This window comes from Macaca mulatta, chromosome 8 (assembly GCF_049350105.2).
Source record: "Macaca mulatta isolate MMU2019108-1 chromosome 8, T2T-MMU8v2.0, whole genome shotgun sequence".
Lineage (NCBI taxonomy): Eukaryota > Metazoa > Chordata > Mammalia > Primates > Cercopithecidae > Macaca > Macaca mulatta.
The window spans coordinates 12,913,534-12,927,913 of record NC_133413.1 but is presented as its reverse complement, the minus strand read 5'-3'; the positions used below and the strand labels follow the sequence as shown (position 1 = coordinate 12,927,913).

The following is a 14,380-nucleotide window of genomic DNA, read 5'->3' as shown; positions in this document are numbered from 1 at the left end:
TGATTAAGCATACTATTATGTGTGATTTGCCATATTGACTGGCTTGTGGAGTGGCTCAAGCCTGTGTGCCTGCGGCTCTGACTACCAAGAGAACAGGAGGTACTAAAGAGAATTGCCTCCTTGGGAATTCCATGTAACTCCTGGCTTTTGTGACTGAATTAGCATCAACAAAAGCCTGACATTGTGGAAAGACACAAGCATGTGTGGACCTCGTTATTTTTAACCTGGCATCGCTCATGACACCTATCTTCAAAAAACGTTTTTTTTTCTTTTTAAAACTGCTATTGGGGCATTATTCAATGTCTTCAAACAAAGAATCCTTGACAAATTTCCTTCAGAACCAAGCACTGGGCAAAAATTTCTTCCTCCTGACGAACTCTTTCCTAAAATTGCACACAAAAAAGAATTCTGCAGCCAGTTTTCTTTTTCTAGGTTGGTGGGCAGCTCAGAAGTAAGTTTCATATTTAATTGCTCTTATTCCTCTCATTCAGAATTTATTGCTAATGTTTCTTCTTTATCCTTTACTTTTTGGTTCATGTTGGTTCTTAAAACTGTTTTTACAACCTCGTTTTTTTTTTCTCAAGTGGGTGGCATAAAAAAAGTTGCAATTAATTTAAGAATTAAAAATGTGGCTCCTAAGACTTTCTTTCTTTCTTTCCCTTCTTTCTTTCTTTCTTCTCCTTCTTTCTTTCTTCCTCTTTCTTTCTTTCCTTCTTCCTTCCTTCCTTCTTCCTTCTCTTTCTCTCTCTCTCTCCTTCCTTCCTTCCTTCCTTCCTTCCTTCCTTCCTCTTTCTTTTTTTTTTGATAGCATCTCACTCTGTCACCCAGACTGGAGTGCAGTGGTATGATCTTGGCTCACTGCAACCTCCACCTCCTGGGTTCAAGCGATTCTCCTGCCTCATCCTCCCGAGTAGCTGGGATTACAGGCATGTGCCATGACACCCGGCTAATTTTTGCATTTTTAGTAGAGACAGGGGTTTCTCCATGTTGGCCAGGCTGGTCTCGAGCTCCTGACCTTAGGTGATCCACCTGTCTTAGCCTCCCAAAGTACTGGGATTACAGGTGTGAGCCACCACACCGGGCCTTATTTTCTAGTGGCACTGCATTCCCCTGGCAGAATATTTGCTCCTCCCTCTCCATTGTTTATTTACTTGAAGTGAAAAAGGACAAAAAAGCGAAAGACAGCAAATTGAGGGCAGAAGGTTTGCCTGGAAATTTACCAGGAACAAAGAAAGACCTGGCAAATAATGCCCCCTGAAACAGGTCCTAGGGAGAAATATTATTTCCACGTTTGCAGACTCTCTTTCTCTTGTACAGATGGGTTGGGAGCTGGTTTTGGTTCAGTTCTTTCCTCAATACTCAGGAAACAATTGAAATTACAAATGTGCCCCAGGTGCTGTCTTCACCACCGATGCATGGAAATATGAATGTGTTTACATGTGGTTAGGGGCTGGAAGGTGGAACTCACAAAAGGATTGAAATTAATATGCAGAAGAGGACCTGGGAGAGTTCCCTATCCTTCCTGCTAAGTGCATCCCCAGGTTTCTAAAACATTCATTCAGATCTTTCTATTTGTTTTAATTTGTCCAGAGTTATTAACAAGATTTTAGAAATTAATTAGTTATCTAGTTGGAAGATTACCCATTAGGTAGAAATACAAGAGTCTTGGGGCTATTTCTCTTCAAATAGGTAACTTTTGACTTTTGTGCATGTATCTAGTTTTGAGGAGGAAAGATCTGATGTCTCCTAATTTTCTTTGTGTGTTTTTAAAGGCATAGTAACAAATATTAACTATAGTAAGTAGTAGGTGCCAATAGATGTGTTAAATGAGGTTTTAGAAAAGGAGACTTGAAGGAGGCCTGAACGGCAGAGGGAGTACTGGCCTGGGAGTTGAAACACCTGAATTCTATTCTTGCCCTGCCAATATCCAGTACAGTAGGAACAGTGGGCTGTTTGCCACCTGGCATCCCATGCATTCTCTACCTCCTCCCTGCCCCTGGAGGCTGATCCTTCAGACTGCATCACCCAAGGTCCCTTGCTGTCTGGCATCCTATTAGGTTGGAGATGACAGATGGGAAACAGCGACTCCATCTCTGGCTGTAGAGATCTCAGTGCAAATACCTCCTGTATGTTTCCCTGTCCCGCTGTTCTGGCTCTTGCTTTTGTCCTTGTCACTCTTTGTTCTCATAACCCTGATCACACCTAGCTAAGTGGTCCCTTTAAGGTCTTTTCATCTGAGCCACCTGGGGTGGACTCTGTTTTCAGGCACGTCTCTGAATGATACAAATGGCAACCAGCTTTAGCAAACTGGAAATGGGTTTGAATTCCAAACCACTGGGATCACAGCGACTGTGTCTGGATTCTTTCCAGGAGGCTTCCAGGTGGGAAGAGAAACAGGGAAGATTAATTGGTACCCACTTGCCTGGTCCTTTGTAGACTGCTGCTCTATCTCCTGAAAAGCGTAAGACCAAAGACAGGTCCGTTTTACCCACCAAGCATATTAATGCACTCAGGCACTTAAGGATAAAGGGCTTTGCTCATGACTCAACCAAAAAAATTTTTAATGGAGTTTTCTTCTTCTTTTTTTTTTCTTTAAATAACAATTTGACAAAAGGGTGAAGAAATCCTAAACAAGGTATGGAGGCCAGTGTCCAGGCTGCATTCTGTTCACAGAACTGTCCTCAGGACGTTGCATGGAGCTAGAAATGTACATAATTACGGAAGAAAACAAGGAGGACTTGGTGCAGAGAGACCAGTGTGGACGGGCAACAGCATCCTTAGGCTTTCATATTTATATATGGTATATGTATTTTCTATATATATATTTATATATTTTACATCCAGGTATACCAGTCATCTGTACCATTTCCCAGGGAGACATGGGCGCTTCCAAGGCAAGACAGGAAAGGGTTAGGCAGGGAAGGGGCAGCGACAGTGCAGGCTGGGGCTTGGCTCACAAAAGCTGCAGGAGCTTCAGCGACTGTAAAAGGGCCCCGGGCTCCGCGGACGCCAGGTACTGGCAGCAAAGCCAGTCCTCCAGCTCCACGCCCCGCCTGCGATCCACCGCCTTCTCCGCAAACTTCATCATCATCAGGGCCCGCTTCATGTCGATCCAGTTGTGCAGCGTGCCGCACAGCGCCTCCTCCGAGGTGCCCGGCTGCTGCACCAGCTCGCGCCGGGGCCCCCACAGCAGGCACTGCAACACACGCTTGGCCTCGCCGATGCGGATACGCTTGATGGGGTCGGCCTCCAGCAGCAGATGTGCCAGCTGCTGCAGACCGGGTGAGTAGAGGGACAGCGCAGGCAGCGGCGGCAGGTCCTCCTGCCGGTAGTCCCGCTCCCGCAGCTGGGCGCGCACCTCGAACGGGTTGGGCTGGTGCAGCAGCTCGTAGATGAGGATGCCTGTCTGGAACTCATCGAACTTGCGGTACTGGGAGGCAGACACGATCTCGGGGGCCAGCCGGGCCTGGCTCTTCTTCTGCTGCAGGTTTGGAGTGCCGCCTGGCTTCTGCTTGGCCTTCAAAAAGTTGCTGATGATGAGTCTGGGCAGCTGCTTCTCCCGGGGCCCTTCTGGGGAGGCGGGGCCGGCTGCGGGGCTGAGAGTGCCACCAGCGGGCAGGGCGGCAGAGGAGCAGGGAGGCGCGGCGGTGGCGGGGGTGGGCCCAGGGGCGGCCTGGGGGGTGCAGTGCACCAGCAGCAGGTTCTCCAGGCACAGGTCCCGGTGGATGATGCCGTGCTCCTTCAGGTGCTCCAGCCCGTTGCAGAGTTGCAGAAGCAGGAAGCACACGCGCCGCTCGTACGCCTCGGGTTCCGCCTGGTGGCTGGCCGCCGAATCCCGCACGAAGTCGGAGGCGGTCTGATGCGGCACCTCTCGGGTGATGACGACCACGCAATCCTGCTCCTGGGCAGGGGGGTGTGCGGGCAGGGTAGGCACGGGGTCCTTGGGCGCGTCGGGGGAGGTGAGCATGCTGGAGGGCACCGAGGCGACGAAGTGGCCGCAGTCCTGCTGGATGTTAAAGTGCACGGGCACGGACGGGCTGCAGTAGGAGACTGTTTTGGGCTCAGGGGTTTTGCAGATCTGTGGGGAGAAGGAGAAGTGAAATCAAGAGTGGGGCCCATGGTTCTGCCCAACAAAGAGTGTGGAACATTTGAGTATCTATGTGCAATAAACCTATCCACATATGCTTGAGGGTAAGAGCAATCCATACACATGCTAGAAGAAAACATGGGACAGAAATTTTGGGGCCTTGGGTTGGGCAAATATTTCTTAAATACCACACCAATAGCATCGTTCACAAAAGAAAAAAAATCACAAACTTAACCTCAAAGTTCTAAACTTTTGTGCTTCAAAAGGCACCATTAAGAAAGTGGAAAGACAAGTAACAGACTGGGAGAAAATATCTGCCAAAATGTATCTGATAAAGGACTTGTTTCCGGAATTTGTATATAAAAAAACCACTCTTTTACAACTCAATAATACAAACAAAAAAGGATACAGAATCATAGCATAGAGAAAAAAGAAAAAAAAATGGGCAAGAGATATGAATAGGCAATTCACCAAAAAAATTTGTAAATGGCCACAAGCATGTGAAAAGATATTGGACATCATTAGTCATCAGGGAACTGCAAATCAAAACCACAATGAGATATCAGTCCATGCCCACTAGAATGAGTTCTAATAAAAGACAGTTCCTAGCGTCTATGAGGATGAGCAGAAATGGGAATCCTCACACATTGCTGGTGGGAATGTAAAATGGGGCAGACCCTTTGGAGCAGTTTGTCAATTTCTTAAAAAGTTAAACATAAAATGACCATACGACCCAGTGAGTGGGGTCCCTGCTGAGCAACACACAGTGTGGTAGGGAGGTATTGGTAGGAAACATCCCTTTGTGCACAGTGTGGACAAATTCTCACAAAGCCGAATAGCATTTATAAGAAAGCAGCCTCACTTCCCACACACTTTTCCTCCAAGGTGAGTCACAGCAGCTGAAAGAAACCAGAAAGTTCTCCAGGGAAGAGGGGACCAGAAGGAACCCTCAGAGGAACCCCAGGGCACCCTCTGAGATGAAGGTAGGAAAAACAAGATGGAAGATCTCAAGCTCCTCTGTGGAAAGGGCAGCTGGGGATCCACACAACTGTGTCTTTCTCGCCTCCTCCATCTCTTCTTACACAAATGACAGTGCCAGCCGCCTGGGGACCTCTAGCAATCCTAGTCCACATCTGGCTGCCACTCAACTAGAGAGTCTTGAACCAGCCATAATGGCCCTCTGTCAGGCCTCAATCTCCCTGTCATTACCCTGAAAGGGATTGAAGTCTCCCTTCTCAAATGAATATTATGATGCAACCTCACCCAGGCTTTGTAGAAAAACAAAGATCAGATGTGAGAAGAAAGGCATCTCACATCTACCCAAAAAATATTATCCTGCAAACACTCCCAAAATAACCCTGCCTTCAGCCTGCAGTGTTGGAATGATGACGAAGCAGTGTTTTTGAAGTGCCTCAGTGCTTACAGGCGATACTTTTAGAAGTTCTATTGCAAGCACCTTTTCACGGAGATTTATTTATATTGCAGCTGTACAAACCTTCTCAGCATGAAACCTGGCATACAAGAGCTCAGCCTCCAAGAGATGTTTTTAAAGCTAATTGTGGGGAATGGTGGGTAACACATTAATTTAGTAATCTATTATAAAAGCAGAATGGTAATAAAAGGGAAAGACATTTACCCCAGACATTGCTTCCTATTACACTAACAAAAACGATTTTGAAATACATGTCTAAAAGGCATTGTTCAGGCTCTTTCTTATTCTGGCCTACTCAACAGTACTCGGTTTTTATTTATTTTTTACTTTTTGAGACAGGCGGGAGTTCAGTGGTGCAATCACAGCTCACTGCAGTTTTGACCTCTCAGTTTTAAGCAATTCTCCTGCCTCAGCCTCCTGAGTAGCTGGGATTAGAGGTGTGCACCACCATGTCCAACTAATTTTTGGAATTTTTGTACAGACAATGTTATCCCATGTTGCCCAGGCTTGTCTTGAACTCCTGGGCTCAAGTGATCTTCCCACCTTGGCCTCCCAAAGTGCTGGGATTACAAGCGTGAGCCACGGTGCCTGGCCTGCACTTGGTTTTTAAATGGCAGGCTTCTGGAGCACTATTAAACTAAAGGAAATTTGCGGCAATGGAGGGGGTCCTCAAAGAAAGCGTCTTGCATGTATGCAGCTGTGTTGTCAATGGAGATGTGGGAAGGACATCACTGTTACTGTCTCACCCCTAACACATACAGATCGGGCTCTTGCATGTGCAAGGACTGTGCCAATGGTGAGGGCTCCATGCAGCATCCCATTCAATCTCATTAAATCCAAGGAGGAAGATGCTATTACAGAGGAGGAAACTGGGGCTTCCAGCGGTTAAATTATTTGCTCCAGACTATACAACGTAGAAGTGTTCCAGAGGTCAAAAGCACGGGCTCTGCAGTGAAAAAAGGCCTAGGTTGAAGTATTAGCTCTGTAACTGTTGGCAAGTTACAGGGGATTTTCATTATTTACAGAAGTTATGTTCTATGAAGAAGCCATAAACACTGAATTAGTGAATAGAGAACCATTGCTTAGGGGAAATACAAGGTAAGTTTCCTGGGAACTTCTGGTCACAATATTTTCATTAACTCACCAGTGTTCAACCTTGTTTCACATGTGCTTCTGTTTAGAGATACCTTGTTTAATACACATTACATGTTTAAAATACATTAACACGTTACATGTACATTAACATACATTAACATGTTAATATTCATTAACATGAATTCACAGGCAACAGCACTAGAGCTCATCCCTGAACAAAGCTTATTTAACACACACGTTTTTATCCGTGAGGCACATCCCAGCCTTGTGGTGGCTGGGTACACTAGACAGCACTTCAGCCCTATGCTGGGACAATTTTATTTTATTTTATTTTATATATATATATTTTTTTTGAGATGGAGTCTCTCTGTCACCCAGGCTGGAATGCAGTGGCACGATCTCGGCTCACCGCAACCTCTGCCTCCCAGGTTCAAGCGATTCTCCTGCCTCAGCCTCCTGAGTAGCTGGGAGTACAGGTGCCTGCCACCACACTCGACTAATTTTTTGTATTTTTAGTTGAGACAGGGTTTCACCATGTTGGCCAGGCTGGTCTCGAACTCCTGACCTCAGATGATCCAGCTTCAGCCATTTTAAACAGCAAAATCAACAACATGTAAACCCAAAAATAAAATTCTAAGGCCTTCCAACGATCTGAAATGGACCCTTCCTCTCAGCCAAGGGCATTCCAAAGTTAATCTAAAAAAATGAGTTCAGGCCATGATGGGAAGGGGGAGCTGGGCATGCCTCATGCTACCCTCCTCCCTGTTAGAATTACTGATAGAGCAGACTCTTCAAGTCTGAAAAAAATATTTACAATTTGTTCTCACTGAAACCTGCTACCTGGAGGCTTCATCTGTATGATAAAGCCTTGACTCCATAACCCCTTCTCATAACCCAGACATTCCTTTCTAAGGATAATAACTCAACCAAGTGCCAATCAGAAAATCTTTGAATCCACCTATGACTTGAAAGCTTCCCCTGGCCCCCTCAACTTCCATGTACATCACACATGTATTGATTGATACCTATGTCTCCCTAAAATGTACAAAACCAAGTTGTGGCCCGACCACTTTGGGCACATAGTCTCAGGATCTCCTGAGGGCTGTGTCATGGGCCACAGGTGACTTATATTTGGCTCAGAATAAATCTCTTCAAATGTTTTACAGAGTTGGACTCTTTTCATTGACAAACAAAAAGCACATAAATGTGAAAAACAAGACACTAAATAGACTGCAAAAAAACGCCCTTGCTTCCAGGATGAGGGCTGAAACAAGATGGGAGACTGTCGCCTCATTCCCCTTCAGCTGGAAACATGCACGTTGGGTGATACAATTTGGCCATGTCCCCACACGAATCTCATCTTGAATTGTAGTTCTCATAATCCCCACGTGTGGTGGGAGGAACCTGGTGCTGTTCTCATGATAGTGAGTGAGTTCTCATGAGATCTAATGGCTTTATAAGGTGCTTTCTCCGCTACCCCCCACTTTTTTTTTTTTTTTTGAGACGGAGTCTTGCTCTCTTGCCCAGGCTGGAGTGCAGTGGCACATCTTGGCTCACTGCAACCTCCTCCTCCCGGTTTCATGTGATTCTCCTGCCTCAGCTTACCGAGTAGCTGGGATTACAGGTGCCTGCCACCACACCTGGCTAATTTTTGCATGTTAGTTTTTAGTAGAGATGGGGTTTCACCATGTTGGTCAAGCTGGTCTTGAACTCCTGACCTCATGATCCACTTGCCTCAGCCTCCCAAAGTGCTGGGATTACAGGGATGAGCCACCACACCTGGCTGCTTCTCCCTTTTTGCTTGGCTCTCCTTGCTGTCACCATGTGAAGAAGGACGTGTTTGCTTCCCCTTCCACCATGATTGTAAGTTTCCTGAGGCTTCCCCAGCCATGCTGAACTGTGAGTCAATTAAACTTCTTTCTTTTATTAAATTACCCAATCTTGGGTATGTCTTTATTAGCAGCGTGAGAACAAACTAAAACATCAGGTGACTTATATTTTTCTTTGCCTTACGCATATCCAGAAATCACTGGAAAGTGCTTCGAGTATTGATTTTGGAATTACAAATAAATTTGAGCGGGTAGATGATTTTGCAAACACAGAATCCATAGATAATGAAGATGGACGGTATTTATCTCAAAGCATGTTTTCTCCTCTGAATGACAGGGGCAGGGATAGTACTTCCTCGTGGGGCCATTGTGAGGATCAGATGAAATGATGCAGGCATGGCTCTCAGCGCCAGGCCCAGCCCAGGGCCAGGCCCAGCCCAGGGCGAGCACAATGGGAAGGGTTGCTATGGTGACTGCTCTTGCCATCTCGGCTGTAGCCCTCTGGTGGTGCGGAGGCATCCAGAGCTGGCTTGCAGGTATTGTGCAAACCCGAAGAGCACAGCTGCCCAGGGGCCTGGGAAGAGTTTCCATGGCCCCTTTTTCTCAGGGGTATGAAAGGCCCGGGCCCAGCAAACACTTGAGACCTGGAACTCCAGTCAGGCTGCTGACATTTTGCACAGAGATGTAAATGAAGGAGCAGAGTAAATGGCAACTGGGTTGGATGCATTTCAAAATCAGTGCAGTGGGCCTTTGGCAAGACCCGCAGCTTCCTCAAAGCCCAGCAACGGAGAGGGCTGCGTAGGGCGCATGCTAACCAGCCCTGTGAGTGAGCTCTGGGCCCTCGCCGGAGATCATTCTACAGTACTGGATGGGGGAAGAGGCGGTGGCGGGGGGAGTGGCTGCTTCTCCATCTCCATCTCCCTACTCCCCGCCCCCACCCTCATTTCATTTTCAGGGGGCCCTGCACTCGGATTTTTAGCTCTAGAACTCTACATAGACCCTTGGTTCAGCTCAAGTTTCAAACGTTTTGCTGAGCCAGGACTCATTTAAACTTTGGAGTCAGGGCCTCATTCACAGGCGAAAGTCTGGGCTAAATCATGTCTGTGAAATAAAAAAGGCCCAGCAGCTTAAAACGGGTCCCTAATCACCAAACTAGAATTACTGTCTAGATGGCTGAGAAATGAAACTGCTTCGAAAACGCACACACAGCTAATGGTTTTTTTGGTTTTTTTTTTCCCTGTCACCTATTCATGCGGTGGAGCTACAAGAACCAGTTTTATCTCCTCACTGCTGCAGGGCGCTGAGCCCAAGGTAGTAGGTTCCAGTATCAGCAAGGAGCAGGTGTGAGCCTTCTATTGTTAACTGGAACTCCGCAATCGCAAATGAGGCTCCGTCTGCCTTCAGTGCCGGCTCCCTGCTTAACATGCGCAGATGAAATGCGCTCAGTCTCAGACAGGCAGCAGCTCGCTGGCTGGGAAGGGAGACCCACTCCCCCTCTTGCGGATCCCCAGATGACTGTATTTCGTCTAGACTGGAGAGCTAATGAAGTGGAACAGCTGCCCGTGCGAGATGATGCTCCAGGGCCCCCACGGCCCACCCCCCAGTGACCAGGCCAGGCACATTTGCAAATTGATACTGTTCCTGGTAACCTCGTTCCAAGAATTACCATCCTCTGCATATTGGATGCTAGTCTCCAAATTTCCTTTTTCACGTGGCACAGAGATGGTCCTTGAGCTACCAGTCTCCAGCAAATTCAAATAGGAAACCCCTGCAGCTCTTGTTTAGAGGGCTAAGGCTTATCTTTTGGTTTCTGTGTGGCTTCTATTGCTAATGAAATAAGGAGCAACACTTGTTTTTAACATTCTTAAGGAAAATTAAATTTATTTTGTGTTGTTTATTAGAGAATGCAGCTAATTCTGCATGAATATATGGGGCCCTAGAATCCAAGCTGCACAGCACAATTATTTACGGATGTGAAAAACAAAACTGTGGCGGGGCACGGTGGCTCACACCTGTAATCCCAGCACTTTGGGAGGCCGAGGCAGGCAGATCACAAGGTCAGGAGTTCAAGACCAATCAGGCCAATATGGTGAAACCCCCATCTCTACTGAAAGTGCAAAAATTAGCCAGACGTGGTGGGGGGCGCCTGTAGTCCCAGTTACTCAGGAGTCTGAGGCAGGAAAATCGCTTGAACCCGAGTGGTGGAGGTTGCAGTGAGCCAAGATCACACCACACACTCCAGCCTGGGCACAGAGCGAGACTCTGTCTCTAAATAAATAAATAAATAATAAAAAAGTAAAAACAAAACCGTTTGTCCCAAGGGCTCCTTCTTGCAGAAGGATCACCTCATTTTCTATCCCATGAGCAAGAGAGATTCAATCCCTTCCACCAGGCTTTTTCCTCTTCCAAATAGAAAGGCCAGCTCTCTCTTGATACTGAATAATATTATTCAGTACATATTATTTATAATAATACTATTACTACTACTATTGGTAATATTCAGTACATATAAATAATAATTATAAATATATAATGAACATTAGTATTACTACTATTAATTATAATTACTATATATTATTTATATATACTGAATAATATTATTAATAGTAGCAATATTATTACTTAAATATTATTTAATGTTATTTTTTAAATGTTAGCAATATTATTTTAGAAAATTGTTGGTAAGCAAGCTGCCCCACCAAGGCCATTTCAAATTAGCTTATTCTTCGCACTTTTCTAACTGGAAGAAAAAGGATGTCTTAGGACAGGGGATGAGAGAAAACAGCTCAGGGTCTCCCTCCTGACTCCCAATAAAAGCCTACATTTATAGAAGGGCCAGGGTCTCAATAGGTAATCAAGGAACAGCAAAAGATGAGAAATAGGGCCACAGGAAGGACTGGAGTTCATGGTAGAGACCCCAGTGGCCCAAATGGGTGCAAATGACTCAACTAGTTCACACAGAGCTGCACTCTGACAGGGCAACGCAGTGCGGGTAGCAAGAGGCCTGAACCAGCATCAAAGGTTAAAGAGCTGTGCTGCCCTCAGCTAGTCACTTAATGTCTCTGAGCTTCATTTATCTTAACTGGTAGGGACATAACTTAGGCTTTGGAGACAAACACGCCAGAGCTCAAATCCTTTCAGTCACCAACTAGCTATGGGCAAATTACTTAACTACTTTGAGCCTCAGATCCCCCATCTGTAAAACCTACCTAACCTGTAGGATTACTGTTAGGATTAGAGGTAAGAGTCTAGTTGTAGAGTGAAGGCTCACACAAATGATATTATTACTATTATTGTTTAAGATGATTCCTAGGTCGAATGCTCCTTCTGGATCTAACATTAGAAGAACGACCTCATTATCCATCTCCCTCACTACATCATAGCTCTATAAGGAAGCTTATATTCACCCCTACATACTCAGATTATGGCAAAGTACCTGGCATATAGTAGACACTCAATAAAAACCTGGTCAATACATGAATAAACTCTCTGTTGCACTAAAAGGCAACTGTTTTCTTAATTCAGCTAAAGCACAGAATGTGTCTTATATTGATACTACAAATCTCATTGCACCATGTCCTGGGGCAGAGAGAGAGTGAAATTGTTGAGCACTAAGTGTTAAAAGAATGCTTAGGGGTCAGGGGTGGTGGCTCACACCTGGAATCCCAGCATTTTGGGAGGCCAAGATGGGTGGATCATCTGAGGTCAGGAGTTCAAGACCAGCCTGGCCAACATGACGAAACCCCATTTCTACTAAATATACAAAAATTAGCTGGGCATGGTGGTGCACACAGATAATCCCAGCTACTCGGGAGGCTGAGGCAGGAGAATCGCTTTAACGTGGGAGGCAGAGGCTGCAGTAAGCCAAGATTGTGCCACTGCACTCCAGCCTGGGCAACAAAGTGAGACTCCTTAAAAAAAAAAAAAAAGAAAAAAAATCTTAAAAAAAAAAAAAAAGAAAAAAGAATGCTTAGGAATCAACTCCCCTCCTAATGCCCAGACAGGAGAAATGACTTGCTCAAGCCACAGTTCTGCCCAAGCCAGCACCAGCCAGTGGCACAGCAGAATGGAAAGAGGGAGTGGTACCTACTTTCACAGCATAGGTGCTGCCGGGGTCCTCAGAGCAGGTGGCACAGTAATAAATGGCATCCCCCGAGTCACAGCAGGGTTTGTTACAAGTCAGCTTGAAGAGTGACCAGTTATTCTCATTGAAGTGGAGCTCCTTTTTCTGGCCGCCCATGAAGAGGTCCTCACATTTGGCTACAAGGCGGGCCAGGGACTGGGTGTAGAGTCCCCCCAGCTTGGCGTAGGTGCCCTCCTTGCTGCTGATGTTGCTTAGGAGACCGTGCAGCTGAAACTGGGTGCTCCCGGTGGAGGCTTGACTGGACACACTCAGCTGGGAGGACGAGGCGGATGGGGTCCCTTTGCACTGGAGGCCAGGGCTCCCACAGCCACCTCTGTTGCCCGCCAGCCCTGCTGCTGGAACCCAGTGGCCACTGCCTTTGAAAGCTTTCTCCAGAGGATCAGAAGAGGAGAAGACAGCATGGTGGCGGTTCCCGGGGCTCAACGAAGAGCTAAAGTGAGACTCGTCGTGGACGTTGGTTTCTGAGTGGCTTAGATTCAGTTTGGGGCTTGCTGTTTGGGGCTTGGGGGAGCCTTGGGTCCAGAAGAAGCCATCCGGCGAAGAGGCTGCCCGGCTCACTATCTTTTTCTGGGGGAGTGGAGGGGGTTGCCGGGGTCCACTGGGGGACACATCCTCAGTGGAGCCTGAAGGAAATGGAACAGGAGCAAAGAGCTTCTTCCCACTGTTGGTGGGCGAGTGAGCCAGCTCAGACGAGGGACCTGAAGAGGAGAGACAGAAACCATCAGGCCAAGCAATGCCACTCAATTCCAGGATCCTGCAGACTTTTTTTCCTTTATTTATTTATTTGGTCAAAGCAATTGATTTTATTTTACTTCTTTTCTATTTCTCGAATAGACAATATATGCACAGTGGAAAAAGTGAAAATGCAAAAAAGGTATAGATTGACCATTAAGTCTTCCTCCTAGCATGTCCCTCAGCACCCAGCCTCTCTTATCAGAGGAAACCACTGCCAGTAGTGTTTCATGCATCCCTCCAACAATCCAAACAAATGTGCACACGCACACACACACACACACACACAATTACATAGAAAAGAGCAAAGAGCGGCTACTGTTTGGAATAATGCTTTTCTTTCACATCTTGGAGAGACTTTTTAATCAAATATGCAGATCTATTTAATTATTTTAAACAGTCTTACCATAATATATCATCATATGTAAGTATCATAATTTATTTAACCATCCCTTTTTGATGGACACTTAAATTGTTTCCAATATTTTGCAAACAATGCTGCAACAGCAATAACAAACTTGAACATGTGTGGTTTCAGTGGAATTTTTTAACAGTCAGGTTTATAGAGGGTGTAATTGACCAATGGTAAAATTCTCCCTTTTGGCTGGGCATGGTGGCTCATGCTTGCAATCCCAGGAGGCCGAGGTGGGCAGATCACCTGAGGTCAGGAGTTCGAGACCAGCCTGGCCAACATGGCGAAACCCCCATCTCTATTAAAAATACAAAAACTAGCCAGGCGTGGTGGCAGATGCCTGTAATCCCAGCTACTCAGGAGGCTGAGGCAGGAGAATCACTTGAACCCGGGAGGAGGAAGTTGCTGTGAGCTGAGATCGCATCACTGCAATCTAGCCTGGGAAACAAGAGTGAGACTCCATCTCAAAAAAAAAAATAAAAATAAAAAGATAAAAAAAAAAATTCTCCCTTTTTAGTATGCAGTCACTGGAGATTTCACGCATACCCTGCTGGCTTAGTGAGTAAGGCAGGCCCACAGAGATTTTAGAAAGCAGGAAGGTCATGATTTTAGAAAAAGGAAATGGATCTTAAAGAAAAGTGAGTCTTTT

General features: G+C 46.1%; 1 protein-coding gene across 1 annotated transcript in view; it reads right to left on the bottom strand.

The window, feature by feature from the left end:
- Positions 1 to 2,547: 2,547 nt before the first annotated feature.
- Positions 2,548 to 14,380, bottom strand: part of PRAG1 (PEAK1 related, kinase-activating pseudokinase 1) — a 66,443-nt gene continuing 54,610 nt past the window's right edge. The window contains exons 5-6 of the mRNA XM_015144776.3: positions 12,534 to 13,285; positions 2,548 to 4,078 (exon numbers count right to left, since the gene is read on the bottom strand). Of these exons, the coding sequence (XP_015000262.3) occupies positions 2,954 to 4,078; positions 12,534 to 13,285 (1,877 nt within the window). The 3' untranslated portion in view covers positions 2,548 to 2,953. The remainder of the gene's footprint in view (positions 4,079 to 12,533; positions 13,286 to 14,380) is intronic.